The sequence below is a fragment of the Notolepis coatsorum genome, assembly GCF_963971535.1.
Source record: "Notolepis coatsorum genome assembly, chromosome: 15".
In the NCBI taxonomy this organism is placed as follows: domain Eukaryota; kingdom Metazoa; phylum Chordata; class Actinopteri; order Aulopiformes; family Paralepididae; genus Notolepis; species Notolepis coatsorum.
In genome coordinates, this window is record NC_140179.1 from 92688621 (window position 1) to 92715772 (window position 27152).

Consider the following 27152-nt stretch of genomic DNA (forward strand, 5'->3'; position numbering starts at 1 on the left):
AGAATATACCCATTTTGCAAAAATGGAAACATCAACACAACTAAATTAAATCAACATAAATAAACCCATTTTGTGTATCCATCAGTCAAACTACATATTTAGGTTCATTCATTATACACACACATATCTATACATTTATATAATGTATTATTCTATATGATACTATATCATTTTAATAATTATAAACAAAGATATTGTTTGAAAGTGTTTCTAGTCAACAGAAGATTTTCAAAAAAGTATCATTGTTGCACTTAGATTAAGCCTTTCATACAAAGTAGTTTCAAATGTACTATTTAATTTTCATATTTCTGAATTACAGTTAATTCTAAGAGATCAATTCACACCTTCCCACTTATCTTGACGCTTACAATTCATCCATATTATTATCATATCATACATTCTAATGAGAATGTTTCAAAGTTAGGATCAATTAACTTTTTAATTCAAGTTGTAGATTTTATTAAATATATTGTACAAGTTCCATCATGAAAAGGTTTTACTATCCAACCTAATGACAAGTAAATGTGAATGGATGTTCCATCATCATAAAGTAAACAACTATTTGTTTCGATTTTTAATTGACTGAATTTAAAGTGAATTGATTCCAAAACTATAACATTTTGATCATTTCATCAATAGTACAGCCATTACTCAATATACACACAATGACAAAATAGTTAGTTACTTGTGCAACAGGTTGCTCTGCAATTCCCATAAACCCACGAGTAGTTACAGTAGAAATAACACTAAAGATGATAAATTCATATAAAGGAACATCCATTCCTTTAATAGAATACCAATGAAGACAATACATGGAACATTACTCTGAAATAAACACTTCTTCTTGTCTAGTACTAGGAATGTTGACAATATGTGACATTAAATAAAATAATCACTAGTGTCCAGTCCACATTAAAATATAAAAATCCATACCAGAAGCAGTTTCCCCCTCCAGTGTGTACAAAGTGTGTTTGTTAACCATCTTGGCTTTTGGCTGGTCACCCCATACTGAGGTCAGAAGGTTCCTATGATCCCAGTATTTAAAACACTAGAACAATGTGTGTTCACTCTTATACCATGACATATTGTCCCAGGAACATCCACACCGTCTGTCTCACTCCTCAGAGCGACAGAAACACAACTGTTGTTGTCAATGAAAACCGTGTCTATGCTAGTACTGCTTCTCTCTCACAGAGGCTTCTGTGCAGGTCAAAAGCTCTTGGTAGTATTTTTTCAGTTTTTCAACGGTATATTTCACTATTGTTATGGTTGTTGGACTGATAGCTGTAATGACGTACTGAAGCGGTTTCCACACTGGTCACAATAGTAGACCTTCTTCCCTGTGTGTTGTGTATTATCAGTTTGGATGGTTTTAAATTCCTGCTACATTAGTTAAAATGGTACCTATTTTTAATTTGAAGTTTTCCCCACAGTGGTATAGTTTCTCTCCTGTGAATGACATAATTATGAGCAACTTTTCAAATACTGGTCACATCAGTAGGGTTTCTCTCCTGTGTGAATCCTCTGGTGTCTTTTCAGATGAGACAGTCGACTAAAGCTCTTCTCACACTGGTGACAGAAGTAGGGCTTCTCTCCTGTGTGAATCCTCTGGTGTAATTTCAGACTAGACAGTAGACTAAAGCTCTTCTCACACTGGTGACAGAAGTAGGGCTTCTCTCCTGTGTGAATTCTCTGGTGTGTTTTCATATCAGACTGTCGACTAAAGCTCTTCCCACACTGGTCACAGAAGTAGGGCTTCTCTCCTGTGTGAATTATTTGGTGTTTTTTCAGATAAGACAGTTGACTAAAGCTCTTCTCACACTGGTCACAGCAGTAGGGCTTCACTTCTGTGTGAATTCTCTGGTGTAATGTAAGACTAGTCAAATGACTAAAGCTCTTCTCACACTGGTGACAGAAGTAGGGCTTCTCTCCTGTGTGAATTATCTGGTGTCTTTTCATATCAGACTGTCGACTAAAGCTCTTCCCACACTGGTCACAGACGTAGGGCTTCACTTCTGTGTGACATCTCTGGTGTAATGTAAGACTAGTCAAATGAAAAAAGCTCTTTCCACACTGGTGACAGAAGTAGGGCTTTCGTCCTGTGTGAATTATCTGGTGATCTTTCAGACGAGACAGTTTATTAAAGCTCTTCTCACACTGGTCACAGGAATAGGGCTTCTCTCCGGTGTGAATTCTCTGATGCCTTTTCAGATCAGCTCGCTGACTACAGCTCTTGCCACACTGGTGACAGGAGTAGGGTTTCTCTCCTGTGTGAATCATCTGGTGTATTTTTAGATGAGACCGTCGACTAAAGCTCTTCTCACACTGGTCACAGCAGTGGGGCTTCTCTCCTGTGTGAATCATCTGGTGTCTTTCTAGATGACACAGTCGACTAAAGCTCGTCCCACACTGGTCACAGCAGTAGGGCTTCTCTCCTGTGTGAATTCTCTGGTGTATTTTCAGATGAGACAGTCCACTAAAGCTCTTCTCACACTGGTCACAGGAGTAGGGCTTCTCTCCTGTGTGAATCATCTGGTGTGTTTGCAGACAATGTTGATGTCTAAAGTTCATCCCACACTGGCCACAGGAGTAGGGCTTCTCTCCTGTGTGAATTCTCTGGTGTATTTTCAGATGAGACAGCTGGCTAAAGCTCTTCCCACACTGGTCACAGGAATAGAGTTTCTTTCCTGTGTGAATGCGTTGGTGTTTATTGAGATTCATCTTTGAACTGAAGCTTTTTCCACACTGGTCACAGCAGAGACCTTTTCTTCCATCCAAGCCTCTTGGTTTCTTCCCAGGCCTGACAGCACCGCTATCTGGATGGAGATAGTGATGGAGAAGAGTGTCAGAGGAAGGAGAGATTTGGTGATTTTATTCAGCTTAATTTTTATGCAAGAGGTTTATAATGGTATGTAGCTGGGTTTTATAGTTTAAGAACACAGTGTAGTCCAGAGTCGTCTACAGTTCTAGACTCAAAACGCCCGCTTTGAAGTCCCCAACACCAACCAACAGTGAGGGGTTCTGACCACGGAGCGCACACAGGACTCACCACTCACTGTGACAACGGCAAAGGAACGTACGGTTCTGAGGAGAACAAACCCACGGAAGGCAGCCGGCCCAGACAACATCCCCGGCCGTGCCCTCAGGGTCTGTTCATCAGAGCTGGCTGACTTACTTGCTGCCATACAGATGCAGCCATGAATTGTTGTCGGACCAACGTTTGGGCACCGTATTAACGGTAACAATGACCAGCAGGGGCGCTCGAATACAGCTGGTGACAACGGCCCGACGCGCGGCTCTCATTCCGTTTCATCAGAAGAAAGCGATCACAACGCTGTTAGTGTAATGCTTTTTGGTAACAATACGTTTGTTTAAACACGCAATGTTGCTTAATTAAAGAATTAAACAGTTAAAACCTGTCAAAATCAGCAGTCAACATGTATATTTTAAGCATCACGTTTGTTTACCAACTATTGTAACAGTTATTAGTAAAATATAAGATGACAGAATCTCATTGGATTTTATGTGTCAGGCGTGGTGTAGTGGTCTGTAGTAATGTTTCTGAACCGGACGACCGGGGTTTGATTCCCGTTTTTGTATTTTATATAATTAATGTATAAAAATGAAATGGCGGAGTTATAGCAACATCTTTTGGCTAAATACATAAGACATATACTGTGATGCTTCATTTTATTAAATGTCATTCGGGCGATAACAGCGATACGATGTCAATATTGTCACGAGAGAGAGAGAGAGCGCCTGTCTGATACCGCAGAGGACCAAGATATTAGCCAGAAGGGGGGGGGGGGGTTGTATGCAGCAATAGGTGGCGATGTAGTTCAAACTAGTGGTCTGCAAGGGCCTTGAAATAAAGCCCGAGCCCTGCCCGAGCCCTTGAACTTCAGGCCCTGCCCGAAAATAAGCCCGACTGTAAATAATATTTTAAGCCCTAGCCCGCGTGAAAACAGCCCGACTGTAAATAATATTTTAAGCCCTAGCCCGCGTGAAAACCCGAAAAAAATTATTATTATTATTATTAAAATATAATTTTTTTTGTATTTGTTTTAAATATTCGAAACACGGTTTTATATGAACGTAATAAATAAACAAAACTAAGAAGCATTTACATAGCCTGTTTCGCAATGCCGTCTCTCCCAGTGCTCGCTTATATAGACTGACTCACACTGTCACACATCAGCCTCGTAAAACGTATTGAAGGCTATAGAATCGTCTTTGACACACGCACACACACACACACACGACACACAATAGCCTACTCAGTCAAACAAACAAACAGAAAACAGAAATCAGATTTCGAGCAGAGCAACGTAATGAAAATCACAACAAAACAAGTAGCAGTCGCGACCCAGCAAATAGTAAACATCACTCACCAGACGTCAGCAACGCGTTGAACACCGTTAACAAAACCGGCTACATACATCCCAAGAACAAATTAAAACGTTCGCCAACTGGCTATATTCCAACACAACCAATCGAGTTGAACTTGTCCCCTGAGTTCTCTCTGCGCGCTGCAGTAATTACATCCAAATGTTTCTCTGGCGCAAAAGAGAAAGCGAATCTTAAAACGAAGGTTATCATATAACCCTAGTTATATGAAAAAAAAAAAAAAAAAAAAAAAAAAAGCAAAAAAAAAAAAAAAAAAAACGGCGGTGCCCGGGCCCGGCCGAGCCCGAATTATTTATTAAAAAAAAAGCCCTACCCAGCCCGAACCCGCCGGGCCGGGCCCCGTCGGGCCTGGGCAAGGTTGCAGTGCACTAGTTCAAACATGAAGGCCATTTCAACCAATCATAAGGGTTGAACGAGTCACTACACTACATGAGGGAACATTCTTCACAAAACAGAAACCTGCCATCTTTAAATTACGTGTAGTTAGCTGGTGAGGCGCTGGTATCGTGGAAATACTTTAATCATCACGTCATTAACCTGTTCCACCCGTGGAATATTTTCGCCTAAAATATATACGTAGGTAAATGGAATATTGATCCACTTCTACAAGGTCCATTTGCATATTCTTGATATCTAGGTATATCTATGGACCTCAGGGAATGTATTCACAGTGTCAGAAATATTGTGTCTATTACTAGGCTTGCTTAAATTGTGATGAAACAAAGGAGAATATGAATCATGATTTTTCTTTGAATCTTTGACAGTGAATAACACCATGATAATAATGGCCAAACTTAAAACACTGCCACTGATCTTGTTCAGTACCTTCTTGAGATCATGTGTACAAATCTAAGGAAATTAATAAAGGGAAGATGATTAAACAGAAGGTTCTGTAGATACAGTACTGAATTCTCCCATCCGGACCAATGCAATTTGAAATATTATTATAGAACATGATGCTTATAAAGTACCTTATTATAGCCAATTCGCACATTTATATATATATACTAGGGATGTCCGATATTATCGGCCTACCGATATTGGCATTAAAATGTGATATCGGAAAATATCGGTATTCAAAAAAATATATAAAAAAAAATCTCTCTTTTTTTTACATTTCTATAACCTTTATTTACCCAGGCAAGCAAGTAAGAACAAATTCTGATTTTATTTATTGTCAAAAGTATGCACAATGTTATGTTAATTCCACAACAAGACATATGTAATGTTAATTACCTGAAATTATTTCGTTTTTTGGGGGGGGGGGGGGGGGACCCTGCATATATCGGTATCGGTTGATATCGGTATCGGAAATTAAGAGTTGGACAATATCGGTATATCGGTATCGGTAAAAAAGCCAATATCGAGCATCCCTAATATATACATATATTATCTTTCAAATGCCCAAGTTCAATTTGGATTTAGTATCACCAGGCGTGCATAAGAACAGATAATGATATTACTGTAATTTACTGTACCTTTTTATTTTCACCACAGTGCAACCATTTTTAAACTAATTTGCTACATGCTAACAATAGGGAGGAGAAACGAACTGCGTTTCAATATTTGTCAAAAACAATACCTTTTGTTATTGAAATAATTCATTCAGAACGCTGAACTTTGAACCCCCACAGTATCTGCCAGGAAGTGTAGTTCGGAATAATTCCAACGCTGATCCACAGCTATGCATCCCCTCGACAAAATGGCCGCAAAAAACTACAATTCCCATGATTCAAATTTTCCAAAATGTAATAGACTTCAGCTAATCTAATGGCACTTTTAACCTATTGCTAAACTAACGTATTGATGATAATATACATTCTACATGCTTTTGTGACATGTTAGTGATGTTAATACTTGAAACGTTTGATTAAAAAAAAATCGCAAAAAATATGCAACACTGAAAAATATTGATTTATAACCATATGCCATTTTGGGGTCGGTGCCGACCCCGTCGGGTGGACCAGGTTAATAAATAGATAACTGTATTGTCACATACTATGTTCTCTCTCTCTCTCTCGATCGACAATATTGACATTGTATCGCTGTTATCACCCAAATGACATTTACTAAAATGAAGCATTACAGTATATGTCTATGTATTTAGCCAAAAGATGTTGCTATAACTCCGCCATTTCATTTTTATAAATTAATTATATAAAATACAAAAACGGGAATCAAACCCTGGTCGCCCGGTTCAGAAACATTACTACAGACCACTACACCACGCCTGACACATAAAATCCAATGAGATTCTGTCATCTTATATTTTACTAATAACTGTTACAATAGTTGGTAAACAAACGTGATGTTTAAAATATACACGTTGACTGCTGATTTGACAGGTTTTAACTGTTTAATTCTTTAATTAATTCGTTGTGAGCCTCCTTGATGAATGAAGTTAACAGCCGCCTGTCGGGCCGTTGTTGACTTTGCGCCTCCTGGCGGCCATATAACAGAACAGCAACCTGGTTTCCAAATTAATTCCCATGTTGTGAGACCACCGCGGCAAAATGGTTAGGAACACTAATGGCTGCATCTGTATACAACTTGTCACTAGCACAAGCTGCCCACCTGCTTCAAGACCACCACCCTCGTGCCCCTGCCAAAGAAAAACACTGTGACCTGTCTGAATGACTATCGTCCCGTTGCACTCACCCCAATAGTGATGAAGTGTTTCGAGAGGATAGTCATGTCGCACATCAAGGAGACCATCCCAGACGCACTGGACCCTCTGCAGTTTGCGTACCGTCAGAACCGGTCCACTGAGGATACAGTCAACACAGTCATCCACACCACCCTCACCCACTTAGAGGGCAAGGACACCTATGCCAGACTATTATTCATCGACTACATCTCTGCATTTAACACGGTCATCCCCCACAAACTCTCTGCTAAACTCATGACTGTTTGTCTGACACGGCTCTCTGTAACTGGGTGCTGAACTTTCTTACAAACAGGCCCCAGTCAGTCAATCGGACATCAGGCACAAAGGTTCCAAGCACAGGGACCCCCCAGGGCTGCGAGCTGAGCCCCCTGCTGTACACCCTCTTCAGACACGACTGTGTGGCCTCCCAGAACAACACCAGTATCATCAAGTTTGTAGATGATACTACGGTCGTCGGACTGATCACTGGGAGAGCTGAGGAGGCGTACAGAAGGGAGGTGGCGGAACTGGTGGCCTGGTGTCAGGACAATAATCTCTCCTTGAACACAGACAAGACCAAGGAGATGATTATTGACCCACGGAGGAGGAATGTACAGTACACACCTCTGTACATAGGTGAAACAGAGGTGGACAGGGTGAAAACCTTTAAATTCCTCGGAACCCACATCAGCGAGGACCTCACCTGGGCTCACAACACCCAACAGATCATCAAAGAATCCCAGCAACGGCTGTACTTCCTAAGAAGGCTGAGCAAATTTGGCATGCCACCCAAAATTCTCAGCAACTTCTATAGAAGTACGGTTGAGTGTCCTTACCAGCTCAATCACAGTCTGGTATGGAAACTGCACTGCTAAGGACAGGAAGGCCCTCCAGAGAGTGATTAAAACTGCTCAGTACATCTCAGGAGCAGCCTTCCCCTCACTACAGGACATTGGGCCTCATGCATGAAGCGATATAAGAACAGATTTTGTTCTTAACTAGCATTTCCTCTTACTTTGTTCTTACCTGGGATTCAGCAAAGTTTTCTTATTGTTGCTTTTTTTCTCAGGCAAGAACAAATTATAAGAGTGGTCGAGAGCACTCTTACCGAAATAAGAAATTCAAGTTCAAGTTCTTTAATAGTTGTCATACAGAAGTACAGAATACTTTCATACAAAATGCTTCTTACTGTTACGCTCCAGAGACTGTGCTAGACAAGATAGTATCAAATAACATAATAACATAATATAGCATGAATTTAGAAGAAGAAAATGAGGTCACAGTGTTCGGTATAGACATATGTACAATGTTCTGAGTTACCATATAATATACAATACACAATACTATGCAGTGTACTAATGTACAGTACTATCTAGTGCAAAGCAGAAATGGGATGAGGTACAATTTTAGGTACAATTTACAGTAAGGTGTACGAGTTGTAGTGCAATCCTTCATCCATAAATATAAAGTGTGGGGAGTGGGTGCTACAGTGTGTTTGTTTAAAGTGGGTGTGTGCTATAAGTGTGTGGAGTGGGTGCTACAGTGTGTTTGTTTAAAGTGAGTGTGTGCGTGTGGATGTGTGTGCTATGTGCGTTTGGTGGTTGTTGTTGTGTAGTGTTCATTCATTGTTCGTTTAGCAGCCTGATGGCCTGGGGATAGAAGCTTCTTCTGAGTCTTTCTGTGCTCGCCTTGAGACTCCTGTATCGCTTGCCTGACGGCAGCAGTTCAAAGAGGCAGTTGTTCGGGTGACTGGAGTCTTTAATGATTCTCTTAGCCTTGCCCTTGCAACGCTTGTAGTAAATGTTCTGGAGGGTGGGGAGCCCCCCTCCAATTGTGCGTTCGGCTGAACGTGTCACTCTTTGTAGTCTGCTTTGGTCTTGTGCAGTGCTATTCCCAAACCAGGAGGTGATGTTGCCGGTCAAGATGCTCTCTATTGTACATGAGTAGAAGTTCTTAAGGATCTTCTGGCTGACTTGGAACTTCCTTAGGCGCCTGAGGAAGTAGAGGCGTTGTCGTGCCTTCTTCACAACACTGTTAATGTGTGTGGTCCATGTCAAGTCCTCGGATATGTAGGCTCCGAGGTACTTAAAGCTGTTGACTCTCTCAACCGGTGCCCCGTCGATGCTGAGGGGGCTGTAGTCCTTGACCCCCGACCTCCTGAAGTCCACAATCATCTCCTTTGTTTTGCTGACGTTCAGGGAGAGGCTGTTTTCCTGGCACCATCCCGCCAGGACCTTGACCTTCTCATTCGTACCCAGATGAGAAACATTTTAAAAAGCCTACCATTCATAATAATAATACATAAGATTTATATAGCGCTTTTCCTAATTCTCAAAGACACTTTACAAAACAAACAATATAATACAATACAGTTTTAGTAGATAAAATAAAAAGATATATATATAAAGTGGTGAGAGAGGAAGGAGTTCATGGGTTGAAAGCAAACCATTGGTCAATTGCCCCCAAATACAGTACCCCGAAATACGACTTTATAAACCCATGCAGAACTTTTCAATAATTATTATTATTATAACTTATTGCGTGCGTTCTGCTTCTGAAATGGATTATATATTGCTGTTAGAACAGTTAGATGCTGGCTGCCCAGGCCGTACGCATATAACGCATATTTACAACCTCTCCTCTCCTCTCTTCATAGATGTAGCAGTACTGTCTATCTGTATGTCATGCAGGGAGCGAAATTAACTTTTTGACTCACCGGCCAGTGGCGGGTAGATGGGAAGAATCTACCCGCCAAGCATATTTCTTACCTGCCAAATGTTTTTTGATTAAAAAAATATATATATATATTTTATATAAAAAATTTTTTTTAAATAAAATATATATTATATAATCATACTTGTAGTTGTATTATCTGCGAGACATCGCCACCACGCAATAAGTCAAAATGCTTGCTATCTGCAAACAGCTCCACTGTCTGTGTGTATACTTGAGTAGCCTCCAGCTCCAGCAAGGATTCTCCGGCCCTGCAGCTAGACCCTACATTCAGCATGCAAGGATTCTCCGGCGATGCAGCTGGACCCTATTGGTATAACGTTACGGTTCTTTTGTCAAATCACATTCAACATGCCCTCAGCTAGAATACGCATTCAATCAATGTTATAAGACATTGATATCAGGAGCTATCTGTAGCTACTGCTAGCCCGGTAGATAACGTTAAGACAATTTAGTTTACTGGGACAGATCGATCTAACGTGCGCTAGCTAACGTGAGCTAGCTAACGAGGGAACGGAGGTATTATGCACTCGAGTCGACTATTGCTGGAGCATTTGTTGATATCAGCAGCTATCAGTAGCTAGCCAGCTAGATACCGTTAGACAATGCCTCGTCATGTATTAAACTAAAAGTGAATAGTTGACTGGGTCATTGTTTAAACAGTAACGGTAGCTCATGGAGGTCCGCTCTTCTAGACTAGAGCAGACTGCCTGTGTTGACACGAGCACTGCGAGCAGAAGCCCTTAGCCAATAGTATCCCGCTACAGGGCTGGGTGGATATGACTCGTTGCCACGTTTTCTTTTCAAAATAAGAGTATCATACGAACCTAATTGTTGCTAACTGCCGGAGCCATCGATATTATGACTGGAGATGCGCTTGGGGCGGAAATGAGACCCGCACAGATTTTCAAAATAAGAGTATCGTTATGAACTTGATTGATTACACGCCACACGGCGGGCAGCCCTCTAAGTGTCAAGCGCCAAAGGTAAAAACTGAGCGCCCCTGGCGGGCGGCGGGCTTTAGTTTCGGTCCCTGATGTCATGTATGTCATATATGTTATGATGAATAGAAAATGGGGGACCCTGATTTAACACTTTGACTGCCATGAAACGTCTTTAGACGTCTTTGCTGGCCATGCTAAAGTTGCCGGAGGACGCTTTACGTCGTCCTTATATCAATATTTCAAAAATCTGCGATCGGATTCATATGTCCCCTCCGCTGGCCTGAGATCCACCAGCAGGACCCACTGAGCTCTCTGGCGGTTCAGGAGAGCCATCTGGTGGCCGATCGGCGCAATCGCTTAAACAGGATGTGCCATAGAGGTTGTGCTAGACGTCCGTATTGCTTCCGGCCACTCGGTACATGTCCCGGGACTCTGGCTCGTCACGCTACATAGCGATCGATTGCCAATAACTTGATAAACAACATGATTTGGACGTATATACCATTATACAAGCTGGAGATGGACCGGGTAAATCGCCATCCCATAATGATAGAATTTCTACTCTACGACGATCGCCCAACGGCGCGCGGAGACTGGGGTGAGTTTGAGCGTGTAACGTTACCGTCTTCGATACTAACTGCTATTATCAACATTTGACCCACATTAGATGATTGGTATAACGCTGCCCACGGAATTATAAACGCCCCCTCGCCCATCCGGTCAACATCAGATGACGTGTAGTAACTTCTAGAAGTACGTCTAGTTGGAATTTTTTATATCGCGCTGATTGCCATCAAACTGTATTTCATCATCAATATAATGCATTTGGGGCTATATATCACGTTCTGGAGAAAGCTGCAGAAAGAGATGAAAACATACTTATACATTAGACCATACTTTACTATGAATATGTGAATGAAAAAGTTTAACGTTGCTACACAATGAACAATACATATAGGACTTTGAATGGGCCCTAATAATGGCAATGTAGCAATAGAATTTAAAAAGTTATAGCCCTGCAAAGAAGGGGACTTTCTCCATAGACAAATAGAGTCGGCAACCTATGGTATATCATGAATTTAACCCAAGGCAACCAAAGTGTTAAACAAGATGAAAGTATTTCTCTGGTCTGCATCCCCTTAATAATTGTGTGTATTGAGCTATACTGTATTGTACCCATTCTGCAATCTGTTAATAAAATTTTCAATCAATCAATCAAAACTCTGCTCCACATCTAAAGTTCTGAGCGCACTCAAGAGTTTTAGCCACGGACATTTTAGAGAGAGATGACAGGTGACAGATCCGGTATTTCCGAACCTATAGCTTCGGAAATACCGGATCTGTCACCGGTCATCTCTCTCTCTCTGAAAGGAGAGAGCATTATGGATCAGCGGCATTATATATATCAGTATACTGCGCGCCGCGATTGGTTCTTGACAAGCGCGCAACAAAGCCTACTTTGCTGGAGCGATTTATTTCGCACTATGCAGTACGTATACGTATAAGTACAAATATAAGTCTTTATTTGTCATCAGATTAACACACACATACATGCGATGAGCGACCCACAGGAACACACACATTTTGAGATCGCAAATCGCTTCCTGTTCAATATATCAGACAGGGATCAGATGGCGAAACTCGGCTGTTTTACACCCGCCTCATTCGCCTTATAAGGAGATGGTGGGCGTGTCTATATGCAAATGAATTTAGCGCGAACACGCTTTTGAGTTTAAGAATGAGTGGGATTCAGCATGGAAATCTCCTGGGTACGCACAGATTTCGACGTTAAGAATGGCTTGATTAATGGGGCGGTGGCTTTTCTTATTGTTCTCTTAACAGACAGGTAAGCAAGAATATAAGAAAAATAATAAGAGAGTATTGTTGAATGAGGCCCATTTACTCTACCAGGGCTACCAGGAAAGCACAAAACATAATTAAGGACAGTACACACCCCCAGTACAGACTCTTCAATCTCCTGACAAACAGTTTTTACACACAGGCCATCAGTCTTGTGAATGCTAGCTCCCCCAGCTAGCTCCCCCAAACTGTCAATCACTAAAGACACTTTTAACTGCTGCTGTGACCCATTGTCACCTCAATATTTATATTTGTAAACACTACTGGATCCTACACCTTATTTTTAGCATTCGCTTGTATTTAAATAAAAAAGTATCGTGTGAAGGGCGGACTAGCAAAGTAAGATTTCCATTGTACGGCAAACTGTCTGTTCTTTTTTTTTTATCTACTTTTTCTCCCATTTAAAATTTTTCTCCCATCCAAATTTTGTATCGTCCAATTCTACCCTCCCCTGTCTCGAACGCTGTTAGGCCATGCCTCCCACAAGCCCGCTGCAATGTGGACGAAGCCTTACATCACATGTCCCCTCCGGTACTCGAGGAAGCAGCCGTCGCATCTTTTCACCTGCAAAGCGTGATCTCTCAGCGTCGGGGGTCTGCGTGGGAGGGCACGCCGCCCCTGTTGCTTCCCGATTCTGCTGCGCAGGCGCACCAACCGACCTGTAGGAGTCGCTGTCCACAACGTCCGATCCCCACCCATCAGCTTCCCACCCCCTAATACTGCCAATTGTATTAGTATGAACGACCAGCCAAGCTGATAGCAATGCGGAGAGCTGGGCTCGAAACCAGCGTCTCCTGCATTGGTGGTGAGCGCCTTGCCCACTGCACCACCTAGCCGCCCGCAAACTGTCTGTTCTTCAATCTTTAAGCCAGAGCGGTCCGGTACAAAATTAATTTGAGATTATTCTGATTATTAATCTGACATTCAATATACATTAATTTCCAATTAATACAATCGTATGAATTAACCTCTTAAACCGTAGCCATATTTAAAAAAAATCTGCCTAAGAGTACGTAACCAAGTAAATGGAAGATTGCTCCACTTCTACAAGGTCCATTTAGCATGTTCCTGGTATCTAGGGACATCTATGGACCTCAGGGAATGTATTCCCAGTGTCAGGAATATTGTGTCTGTTATTATGCCTGAGTAAATTGTAAAAAACCAAAGGAGAACACACATTCTTTTATAAAAATGTTTAATTCACTTTGAAGGTGAATAACACCATGCTAACATTGACCAGATGTGAAAAATGCAGGTGATCATTCAGCATCTTCTTGAGATCAAGTGTAGAAAAAATGTATGAAAAAGTAAATGAATAAAGGGAAGATGATTTACAGGGTTTTTTGTAGATACAGTACTGAATTGTGCATGCAATTTGAAATATGAATATAGAATATCAGGCCTATAAATGACCTTATTATGGCAAAGTCAAACATCTATGGATCAGGCCAAATCTCCTCTTTCCAATGGCAGATTTCAATCTGGATTTAGTACCACTTTACAGGGCAGCAAAGACCGTGAATGAAATCTACTGTAAGTACAGTTACTTTTTTGTAACGAAAAATGCTCCTCCATTTTTCAAGACGTTCACAAACCTGGTATTCTATATTCATATTTCAAAATGCATCTGTCCGGATTGCAAAATACAGTACTGTATCTACAAAAAACCCTGTAAATCCTCTGCCCTTTATTCATTTGCTTGGATTTGTTGTACACTTGATCACAAGAAGGTGCTGAATGAGCTCAGTGGCAATTGTTCACGTCTGGTCAATGTTAGCATGGTGTTATTCACCTTCAAAGTGAATTAAACATTTGTATAAAATAATGTATATTCTCCTTTGGTCCATTACAATTTACTCAAACATAGTGACAGACACAATATTTCTGACAGTGGGAATACATTCCCTGATGTCCATAGATGTCCTTAGATACCAAGAACATGCAAATGGACCTTGTAGAAGTGGAGCAATCTTCCTTTTACTTGGGTATGTACTTGTAGGCGAATTTAGATCTGGCTTAAGAGCGTAAAGTCAACACTTATAAAGTCATAATGTTTACAGATTAAAGTAAAAATGTCCATACTTGTTTCAGTGCAGTCCAAACAGCTCTTCTCCTGGTCCAGCTGTGACGGTTTCATGCAGTCCACCAAACAGACAGATAGTTCTCTCAAACCAAGATGTGAGAGGCTATGAGGGGTGGTCATATTCAGACCAATCTTGGGGGGAAAGTAAGGAAAGCAATATCAGTACATTTTCTAGTAGCTAGCTAACGTTAATAAAGATCCTCACTGTGATTGCCGATGGTTATGATAACTAGCGTTACATTAATGCTACAGTAGCTCCTATCAGTACTGTAGTCATGCCAACATTCGTTGGACGAGCTATGCTAGCTCTCGTGACTACAGTTCCTTATACGATCATTAGAAAATGTCCACAATGCTATTCGCAAGAATAGAAAATAAATTGAAAAACCTAATAATAAGCTATACATAGCCTAAACTGCCATGCTGAAAGCTAGTAAACACAGCATCCCCTGTTGCCTACCCACAACAGAAATGAATTGATGCACATGTGCATCTCTATAGCTTAGTCACAAACATGCTTTATACAGAGACATTTGACAATTGCCCATTTGATGGTTCATACATACTGTATAAAGACAACGGAAATCTATTTTATTTTTGTTAAACAGCCTACAATATGACATAACCTAGTTCTAGATTATGATAGGCTATATCTAATCAGTCTCACTCATCAACATGTTTTCTAGGTTATGGTATCTCAAACTAATTAGGCCCTCTGCTATGACAAATGTATAATAATTAGAGGTGGGCATAGATTAATCTTTTTAATCTAGATTAATCTATCTGCAATCCTGGATTTAATCTAGATTAAAATGGCTAAAAAAAAAGAAAAACCTGCCGAAGGCATTCAAAATATGTGTGTTCTACCCAAATAATGACCAGAAGTAAGTCCTTACTTTTTCTTTCCTCCTTCTGTTTCTCAGGCCAGGTGGCCCATTACACCATGAGCCCATCTCCCGTTTCCAAAATGCATTACAGACCGTTTGAAAAAGCTGTTTTGCTATGATAATTGGTAATGAAATATCAAAATAATGTTCAATAAGATGTACTTGTGTTTAATAAGTTGTTTTATTCAGAAGTTAACACAAATAAATAATATTACCAGTACAGTACAGTATCTAGCACACTCTCAGGAGCAAAACAGAAAGAATCATTTCAAACTTGAACTATGTGACATGGCTTGAATCAACTGCTCCAGTGGAGTTGCTCAGTGGCCAATGGTGTCAACTGTGGTTGTACTGGGCAGCTCCCAGGTGTGAATGGAACTGTGTGAATGTGAAGCAGGGCGTTCCTGAAAAAGAGCATCTGTGCTCAGCGAACCTACCCTGGGTAAATAAAGGTAAAAAAGATTAATGCGTTAATTATATTATCGCGCGATACTAGTATAGCGTTAACGCAGCACGTTAACGCCGTTAACGGCCCAGCTCTAATAATAATACAACCATACTTTTTCTACCCCTTGAATTTTTTTTTACTACATTTGGCTCACAGAGTGACTCCCCCCACTCGGAAGCAACCTAACCTCCCAGCTTTTTTTGAGCAGCATATTAAGTACCGGTACACAAATGAGTCCAAAGATGCTAAAAGGCTCAACAGGGCAGTCGCAGAGTTCATCTGTACAGTTGAGAAAGCTGGGTTCAGAAACCTTGTATACAGCAACTGTTGAGTGCAAAAAAAGTTCTCCAGCATTTTGAATGCCATTGCTTTTAATTCAATTAATTTATTCTTGTCATTGTTCATTGTTGTTTTAAAATAAAGAACAATAATGACATCTGAGAGTGTTTCCCTGATTTTGAGGAAAAGTATCGAAATTCATATTGGTATAGTATCGAAACAAAAATGTTGGTATCGTGACAACCCTACACTAGACGGAGCATTGTCAAGTGCACTTAAAGAAATGCAAAACTCACTTGCATTATCTGATATTTGACGTGTTGTCAAGCCTGACACAAGAATATACTTTTTACTCCCACGCTCATAATTCATATTCCAGGATTTATTATTTTCTCTTCTCACAATCCTTGGTTGGTTATGTAATATTGCAAAATTCATAACATCATTTTATCACTCCTGCTGTAATTAACAATCAAACTAAACAATGGAGATTTAATAACTCGTTGTTGAAATATAAAGTTTTTGTGTCTATGATTGAGGGAAAAACACAGGAGTACATTAGTATTAATCTTACATCAGTCCAGTCAGTGCAGACTGTATGGGAACTGAAGCTTATAAGGCAACCTGTAGGGGCTGGATTATAAGGTACTCAACAGCTAAGAAAAAGGAAAAAATGGCAAGGAAACATGGTCTGATTACTTAATTTACGTCCTTGGAATCTAGAAATATGTTGGCCCCTGACAATTTAGAACTAAAAAACGCAATTCTACATGAGGAAAATGCATTTGCCCTTTTTCAGTTGCGTCGAAAATATTATGAATCTGGCGATAAGGCTGGTTAAATGCTTTCGCTCAGATTGAAGCAGCAAGAAAAGTCAATCTCTAGCATATATGATGAAGATGGCTCTTTGGTTTGTGATCAACTTCAAATCAATCAAGCATTCACAAAATTGTATAGCACACTGTATAAATCAGAATGTTGTACGAGTGAAGAGGAAACGGAAAACATTTTCAGAGAAATAAATCTCCTAACCCTCTCTGAAGAAGAAAGGGAATCATTGGATGCACCTATCCTGGAAAGTTTTATTAAATAAACTATCAAATCCCTCTCAACTGGTAAAATGCCGGGTGATGATCAGATGGCTATACAAGTGAATTTCTTAAGTGTTTCCAAGTCACTCTTAAACCACTTCTAATATTGCCGATATAGTGGCAAATCAATCCATGCCGCAAGCTACTATTTCGTTGATTCAAAAACATGGCATGGACCACTTGCAATTTGCAAATGTGTAATTTTAGGCCTTTGAGTATTTTAAATGATTATAAGTTGTTTGCGAAGGTCGTTGCAGGGCGATTGGAAAATGTTAGAGCCAAATGTATGATTTTGAAAGTAACTTAAAGTTATTATTATTGGTATGAATGAAGCAGTGGCGGCTGCTGACCAAATTTTTCGGTGAAGCAGAAATTATTATATTATATTATATATTAAATTATATTAGATTTTTAAAACATCCCCAAGGCTGCAACACCCCCATTCCTCGCAGGTGTCAGGCTCCTCATTCGCACATCACCACCACCCCTCCTGCTCCACTGCCATCACCACCGCCACTACCACCACCCCTCCTGCTCCACTGCCATCACCACCCACACCACCTACCCATTCGCACATTCTCATGTTGACCACAAAGTCAACGAACCACACTTCGACCTCTCCGGGCCGAACCGACCACTTTCCCCGAAATCGGACTGAAAAACGAACGTTTCATCCAAAAAAATATTTGTATGAAAAAATATATATATATATATATGAAAAAAACGTATTAAAAAAAGTTTTTCTGAATTTTAATTTTTTTTGGGACCTCCATGTTTTGAGAGTCTTCATCGTCAAAATCGGATCCGGGATTCAGCTCCCAACAGTCGTGCAAGAACTGCAGGTTTTCAGCCTCTCTCCAGGCTGCGTCTATGCCTTCTACAACGCTGTTCGGTTTCCGGGTTCCTCTGATTGGCCACTAAGCCCACGTGACCCTATACTAGCACGCCCCCCTTATCACCGCCAGTTCGTGCGACAAGCCCCTTCAATGACAGAGCTCTCATATTTGTTTTGTTTACATCAGGGTGAACGCTGTTGCATTCGCAAATATGAGAGCCAGCAATACGCATGTTTCTTTACACATATGTTGGATTATGTAATTGGTTTGTCATGACAAACCAATACAAAATCGCTACTTTACATCAGGGTGAACGCTGTTACGCTGCCACCACCCACTTCAATGACAGAGCTCTCATATTTGCGAATGCATAAACTATATCTTAAATTATGGCTATGTGTCTAATATGGCCGTCGCTTATCAATGACTTGTTTTGTTTACATCAGGGTGAACGCTGTTGCATTCGCAAATATGAGAGCTAAATCTTAAATTATGGCTATGTGTCTAATATGGCCATCGCTTATCAATTGACAGAGCTCTCATATTTGCGAATGCAACAGCGTTCACCCTGATGTAAACAAAACAAGTCATTGATAAGCGACGGCCAATGTAAAGAAACAACATATTCCAGTTAACGGTATATTTTTTAATGATTCATTACGGTATAAATTAGGTTAACTGGAGCTGCATATTGCTGGCTCTCATATTTGCGAATGCAACAGCGTTCACCCTGATGTAAACAAAACAAGTCATTGATAAGCGACGGCCATATTAGACACATAGCCATAATTTAAGATATAGTTTATACATTCGCAAATCTGGGAGCTCGTCATTGAAGAGGCTTGTCGCGCGAACTGGCGGCGATAAGGGGGGCGTGCTAGCGTAGGGTCACGTGGGCTTAGTGGCCAATCAGAGGAACCCGGAAACCGAACAGCGTTGTATAAGGCATAGACGCCTCCAGGCTCCTGGACAGAACGAGCCGTGTGATTTTTTTCCATAGCCAATGTTTGCGAAGAGGCTACGGGAAAAAAAATCACGCCGCTGATTGGATCTTAAGTTTGTGTGGCACAACGTGAACGCCAATCAGTCCCGTGCGCAAAGTCTCACTAGACCGCCTACCCTACCCTATTTTGATTGGATAATTACATTCTTAACACTTTGATTGCCACTCACGAGTTTTCTCGGATTTATAATAGTTACGTTGAAAGCCACTCACGAGATTTCAGATTTTTTTTTCTTTTTTGCGATCTGAAATCATATTGCATCACGCGAGCCTACCCTAGTATACCCAAGAGCCGCCGGCGATCAGATGTGGAAAAAAGCGCCCCCTATCGTCTCCCAGATGACATCAGGGATTTTGGAATGGACTCAATGAAAATGGATGGGGAAAAAAATCCTGTACTCCACATTTTCCAGTCCACTGATGCAGCCGGATCCTCTGAGCGCCGCGGATCATGAATTCTACTGTATACACGTCAGGGTTTCCGTTAGAAAAAATTGTTGCCGGTCTCCGTGACCGGCAAGATTTCAATCTACCGGACAAATGAGATTCATTCCGGTCATAGTTTATTGAGCTTTAAAACAATTGATAGGCAGGCTATATAAAGAATGTCATCCTCAAGGCATGTAGATTTATAATAGTATTACTTAAAACTAGGCTACTTTATACAGTCATTAATATATTCCAAATAAAATAAGTCCCTCGATACTCCGTGCTGCTGCTGACTTGAAATAAAATAGACCGCGTATGTGGGCAGTCGGTCCGACACTAAACAGCAGTCTGTTATAATCACATTTTTATGAGCTAACGAATTCCGTTATATTGGACATTTGTATTAATTATATCAAGCGAAGAACTGAGAAAGCAGAGAGACGGCAACATTATCGTGGTTTGCGTGACGACTCTCCACCTCGCAACGACTTATTTGCAAAGAGTATGGCGCTGCAGAGCAGCTGATCCAGCTGTTATTGGCTCTTTTCTGGGAACCGCACAGCAGCGCCCCCCACCCAACATTGGCTGAAAATGGCTGAATTGGAGTACTGCTGGAATACTGCATTGGGCTGCTGGTGCTATGGCTCTGCAGCTTCACAAAAGTTCGCACACCCAGCACTAAGCTCTCGGTGACAACGTCGTTGTCATTATTAGAAGCAACGAGGAAACAAATGTAATGATCGTTTCGTTCATCGCATAGGCTATTTAATTTTAGCCTATTTTAATACAATTCAAATAATCAAATTGTGCTTAGACTCAGGGAATTATTTTCACCGGACATTAAGACCGGAGAGATGAAATATGTCGGACTTCAACAGATTTTGCCGGTCAAATACCGGTAATTACCGGCTAACGGAAACGCTGATACACGTTAGATCTATACACGTATCGATTTTTTCGAATGGTGATCAGGAATTGGAATATACCAGTTGGATACCATCTGATGTCAGGTAAGGAATCTATGTTATCAGTGTTAGGATAATCAGACTCATTTTGATGAAGATATAAGCTGTTTTGTGAAATATCCTCTATCGGTTTTACTGTAAAATCCATGGGGAAATGAACACGGCTATTATCAGCGCGCGGCTCGAATGGGCGTGCGTGTACGTATAATATTGATCATCTAGCATTTATTTGAAAACGATTCATAAATAGGCTGACAAATATCAACGTTCTGGAATATTCCAGTAAAAGACGATTATCACAGAATGGCCCAGAATGGGCTGTTTTTTACCTCAAACGGGTGCTTTTCAAAATGCTCTCAAACGGAAATGAAGCGATAAAAAACCAATCTGCCTTGACAGCACTGACTGGAAAATGATTCTTTGATAAGCGACGGGCAGATTAGACACATAGCCATAATTTAAAACATAGATTAGGCGATATTAACGTTAACATTAAAGTGGATGGTGGCATTCAAGCGCTAACTCTGGCGCCACCTGGTGGCACTGAAAGTGTTAAGCCCAACCCAGTGCAGTTATTTTGCACTGAGTGATTGACAGCTGGCCATTACTGCAGTTATGATCAGGCCAGATCAGAGAGCTCAGAGCTGTCACTTGGCCAGTTTTGAAGAAAAAAGAATATTCACTGGCATTTCTTTTACAGAGGAAAACATTTCTAATAAAAAAATTATATATATGTGTGTAAATTAATAATAATTTTTTTTTCTTCTTTTTCTTCTTTCTGACTGTATATTATGAGTGAAGTACTGCCTCACGTGTTGTCATGGAATAACCTCCACTGGAATGAAGTCATGACTTATGTTGTGAAGGATCAGATTAAACCGAATATGTATATTTATTTATATATATATATTTAATTGTATTTGTATATCGTTTGATATCCCCTGTATATTCCTTGTACAATATGCATTGAATATCCCTTTAGTCTACTAAACAGCCCATAATAGTTTAATTCTACCATTGGACGAGAACCTGGCGCCAGGTTGCCATACCCCTAGGTCCAAGTTCAATCGTGCCGTCTAACATGTCGTGGCAAGCCCCGGTTCCGCGCAGGAATATGTCGGGCGAAATACGAATGGTACTATTTGTTCATAGCGCATATATATATGGCGCAAGTAAAGTAGAACTTTCTTTTTAGTCCAGTTCTTTACCCTCCAACAGAGTGACAGACGCAAAGCCTCCCCACGACGCACGTGTGGTGTAGTAGGGCCTACTTGGCCCAGAATAGGCATTGAGATATCGTGTAGATTAATAGTTGAATAGTCATAGTTTGGCACTATACCGTCGAGTTGGACGTATTCTATTAAGCTAATAATAGTCTATTTATGTATGGTGCATCGTTCGGTTAGAGTTCTAAAGTTATCAGTACCCCCATCGTTCCTGATGTTATCTGGACGCTTAACCAGGCTGGTCAGACCCCTAGTGGTGATTGCATCCGAGGAGCTCCGGGCCAAGAGCGACTGGACCTGTATATCGGATTACTCTACCCGGACGACGGCGAGCCTTCCACGGCTTGGATTATGCTTTGTGTGCTTTGATTATTCCATGGATAAAGGCCAACACTGCGGAGTGTTGGAACTACCCCCCGGAGAGGACTCCAGGTGAGACGGCGCTCGACACCAGTGAGGTCGCCTCACGTCTCTCCGTTGTGGACCGGCAGCTACCGTCCACAGAGGGTCCAGCTGTATTCGTCTGCGGTCCGAGGTTCTGTGGGCACCGTGTCCAAGACTTTGGATTCTCCCAAGACACCGTCGGCCAGATGGGATACCGCCAGCGGCTTCTCTAACCCCCCCCTCCTACTGTCTTACAACCAGTGGGACCCCCCCCCCCCTTAGTGTATCCAGCTATAATCATCTAAGTACCATCGCTATCGTTTTCCTAAATATTCCAGGTTGTATACTTACTCCCTGCGTAACCAGAGATTGGACATTCAATGTTGATTTACCTACGAATACTCATTTGCCATAAAAGTGCATATTTCATATTTCAAATCATAAATGTAATTAAGTGATCGTTGTATACACCCTTTGCTGTATTAAACCTTCAATTTGGTACATTTGTGTGGATTCGTTTCATCAGGTGGGAAAGTGTTCATCATACTTATATCTTGTACTGGGTGGCCAGAAGTTAAAGTACATGAGGTAGTGGTATTAAATATCATATCTAACAATACAGTCAGGGAATTGTACCCCTCAGTTACAATTGGTCCTTCGAGCCGGAGGGTAACTAGTGTAATATTAATATAGTGTTATTAATATCGAAATGGCCTATGATGAACACTCCACGAAACGATCCTCCTAACCTAGAACGCCCGCGGCGCAGACGACAGACACCTCAGTACTTAGAGGCTTACACCGTCAGTCAACTACCTAGCCTTCGACAAACGGTAAACGCGGTAAAAAGTAGAAAGTAAAATTATGTCTGACCTTAATGACCAAGTTTCCCCGACCACAGAGGCCATAGTAGGTCCTAATGTAACTGACCAAGCTCACGGTGGGGACCAGGAGGGAATTGACATGCCTTTACCCCACGCCACTACCCAAGAAGTAGTCCCCGACCAGCCCCGGGAGGAAGACAACCCTACAGAGAGAGAACTCTGCACGGAAGAAGAGGAGGAGAGCGCCGAGGAACTAGAGCTCCAGGACTCCCCAACGAGTACCCCCAGGAGCGGCTCACGCAGGAGCGGCTCACCTCCACAACCGCCTTCCCCCAGCGAAGCGGAGAGGATACTACAACAGGCGTTCCTCGTCAGCCTGACAGCCTCTACCGAACGCGACCGACTCCAAGCGCAGATGCTTAGCGAGCGCGAACACCTCCAAGCACAGCAACAGAGCGAAGAACAGCGCACCCGCCTGGAGATGAGACGCTTCCAGACAGAAGAGAATATGGCAAGAGACCGGGCCGACGCCCAGCGTGCCGCTGCCGGTGCCCAAAGAGACGCAGAGCGCGACAGACTACAAGCGCAACTAATAGAGCAGCTGATCAAAAGGACAACACCCTCTCCCTCCGCCAGGGGTTCAAGGAACTCGTCGAGAACAGTCAAGGGCAGCGTCACCACAACGAGCAAGCGACCCTGAACTTGACCAACAGACCGAGTCTAGACCCCCCGCAGACCCCCTTCCCATACCGGTCCAAGCGAGACCCAGCTACAAGGAAGGAGCGGCATACACTGCGGAGAAGCTAAATAAACGATTACAGGATCTGGAGGATCTGATAGAGGAAGAAGAGGGAGAGGAGGAGAACCAAGCCCGACGACAGCACAGTACTCCACCGGACCAGGAGGTCCCATACAGTCCAGGCTATACCCCCGCGGCGCTGCGCTACAGACCCCCGACTCTATTCACGGGTGAGCACGACGCACGACCAGCCCCGAGGAACAGCACCTGGACCAGCGGGCCATGGTACCCTGCCAGTACCAGCCCACAGCGAGGCGCAAGAGGGGACTCGCCCAGGAGGTCTCTCCCCCAACGCTCGCCGATGTATCAGCCATCCACGGCGTCATACAACGCCACGCCGTCATTCCCAGACTTCGCCTATGAGAGTCGAGCACAGTACACGGAGCTCCGGATGTGCCTAGAGACAATGATGGTGGATGTCGCTGATGAACGCCACAAGTATGCAATATTACTGAAGCACCTGAAAGTACCGCGAGCGCACAATATAGCGCTAGCCTATGCTACCTCTTCGACTCCATACACAGCGGCCCTTGCAGCGCTGGATCAGAGATATGGACGTATATGGGATTACGTAATCCAGGAGATAAGGCATATTGACCGCCTACCCCCAGCCACAGACAATCGCTCACTAGACGACCTGTCAATCAAAGTGCAGTCCCTGGTAGGGATGCTGGGAGCGCAACGGGAGAAGGGCATGCATGAGCTATACGCCAACTCTAACGTCGAGAGGATTTTGGAGAAGCTGCCACCCGCAAGACAGGAGCGCTTTCGACGGCAGAGGGATTACCGCGATCCCAACGGCCCCGAGCCATCCCTCCTTGATCTAGCCGACTTCCTGGCGAGAGAAGTCAGCAGCTTACGACTGGACACCTTCGGGCGGAGCACGCCAAGCTCCAGAGAGGGACCCAGGAGAATAAATGATGGAAGAAGATCGGTGACTGTCATGCACCAATCAGAGTCAGTACCGAGCAGTAAGAGTCACAGCACCCCCTCGAGAAAAGAGAAGTGGAAGATAGCGTGTCCCTACTGTGAGAAAGAACACTGGCTGTCACAATGTGACCTATTCACAAAGATGAATGCAGAAGAAGTGAGTCAATGGATAAAGTCCAACCGGCGCGGTTATCGATGTGCGCGGCCCCACATGGCAGCCGAATGCCGCCTAAAGAAAAGGTGCAGCCGGTGCGATGGAGCCCATCTAGATATACTACACGAAAGTAACGGAAGACGGCCTATACCTGCACCACGGAGCGGCACCAAGGCAAGTGTCATGTACATTGACCCCGCCAGCAGCAGCGGAGCCCAAGTGCTCTTAAAGGTAGTCCGTGTGACATTGAGCTACCAAGATAAAGTCATGGACACTTACGCCGTCCTTGATGACGGGTCAGAGAAGACCCTTCTGCTCGCCTCCGCTGCGACCCAGTTGGGACTGCGGGGGAGCAAGAACGAAATGACGATTCGGACAATAAGAAGAGATTTAAAGACGATAAAGGGCGAGAATGTCTCCTTCACCATCGCAGCCAACGGGCAGCCAGAGCGACGGTACAAGATCACAAATGCTTTCACCAGCCAAGAAATAGGACTATCGCAGTACACCTACCCTGTCACCAAGTTGATGGATAAATATGTGCACCTGCGCCAATTACCGATCCCGCTCATAGACGGCGCTACCCCGACCCTGTTGATAGGCTCCGACCATGCAGAACTCATAGTCCCGATTGACCGGGTCCATACAGGCCCCCGAGGCTGTCCTGCAGCAGTCGAGACCCGCCTAGGGTGGACCCTACAAGGCCCCCTCGCTAAATCTCTCAACCGAACAGCAGCCACTAGCTGCTTCCACTCCAGAACGACAGAAGAAGACACCACTCTCCTGCAGCATGTCGAGAGGCTATGGACCCTAGAGACAATGCCCTTTAAGAACAAAAAGAAAGATATTCGCTCTAAAGACGACATCTACGCCATCAACCTACTCGAGCAGGGGACAAAGAGAGTCACAGTCGGCGGAGTGATGAGATACGCAACTCCACTCCTGAGGCGAGAGGGAATGCCCACCTTTCACGCAAAGAAAGACGCCACGGAGCGCTATCTACTGAACACAGAGCGGCGCCTAGCCAAAGACCCCGCTCAAGAGAGTGTGTACCGAGCTGAGATTGAGAAGCTAATCACAGCGGGACACGTAACAAAGATTGACATTAAAGAGGCCGATCAGACGACCGAATCATGGTACGTGCCGCATCACAAGGTCCATCACAACGGCAAGGATCGCATTGTGTTTAACTGCAGCTACCAGATCGGATCCCAAAATCTGAATAAAGAGCTCTTGCCCGGCCCCACACTCGGCCCCTCCCTACTAGGCGTGCTACTGCGCTTCCGCCAGGACAAGGTGGCTATAAGCGGGGATATCAAAGGGATGTTCTTGCAGGTGAGACTAGTAGAGGAGGACAAGCCTCTGCTACGGTTCCTATGGAGAGAGAAGATCGGAGATGAGAACCCATCCATCTACCAGTGGGAAGTACTCCCCTTCGGAACCACATGCAGCCCGTGCTGTGCTACATTTGCACTACAGAAACACGTCACAGAGGACCCAGCAGCAGATGAAGAGGTCCAACACAGTGTGAAGAACAGTTTCTACGTGGACAACCGTTTACAAAGCGTCTCGACTCAAGAAGAAGCCGAGGCTCTCCTAATCAAGTTACGCGCCTCCCTGATCAAAGGCGGCTTTGATCTCAGGCAGTGGGCCAGCAGTGACCCGCACGTATTGCGCAGCCTCTCCTCCGCGGACAAGGCTGCCAGCAGCGAGACCTGGATGGCGACAATCCCAGGAGAAGCCCAAGAAATGACACTAGGACTAGTCTGGCGCTTCAAAACAGACTCGCTCCACTACAAACACAACCCAGCTGACGTCATCACCCGGGGAATGTCTCTGGATGACCTAACCCGTCGCAACATCTACAGCAGGGGTGGCCAACCAGTCAGAGACTAAGAGCCACAAAAAAATTACTGTGGTACCACAAAGAGCCACACCATATACCAGCGTTTCTCAACCTTTTTTTTCAGTCACGGCACCCTTCATGCGTTTATAGGTCTCACCCTCTGGCCTCTGAAGTTGCTAATGTCTTTTTTATTTGGGCCTCACAGGGTTAAAAGTACCCTGTGAGACCCACGGTTGCAAAATTACAAAATCACTTTTAGCCATTTTAAAAAATAATGTTTATTTAAAAAATGTTAAAGGGGAACTATTTTACTATTTCTTTCACTATTTGGGCACTTTTACACAATTCCTGTGAGTCTATGGAACACCTAGGTTTTT

General features: G+C 43.0%; 1 protein-coding gene across 3 annotated transcripts in view; it reads right to left on the reverse strand.

Moving 5' to 3' along the window:
- Positions 1-479: 479 nt before the first annotated feature.
- Positions 480-27152, reverse strand: part of LOC311241351 (uncharacterized protein) — a 57679-nt gene continuing 31006 nt past the window's right edge. For 2 of the 3 annotated variants that reach the window (XM_084330136.1, XM_084330135.1), the window contains 2 exons: positions 14674-14806; positions 480-2816 (listed from right to left, as the gene is read on the reverse strand). In XM_084330136.1, coding sequence (XP_084186262.1) covers positions 1495-2816; positions 14674-14806 — 1455 coding nt within the window. In that variant the 3' untranslated portion in view covers positions 480-1494. Of the gene's footprint in view, positions 2817-7085; positions 7173-14673; positions 14807-27152 lie in introns of those variants that run through there. The other variant, XM_084330137.1, reaches the window with a different exon arrangement.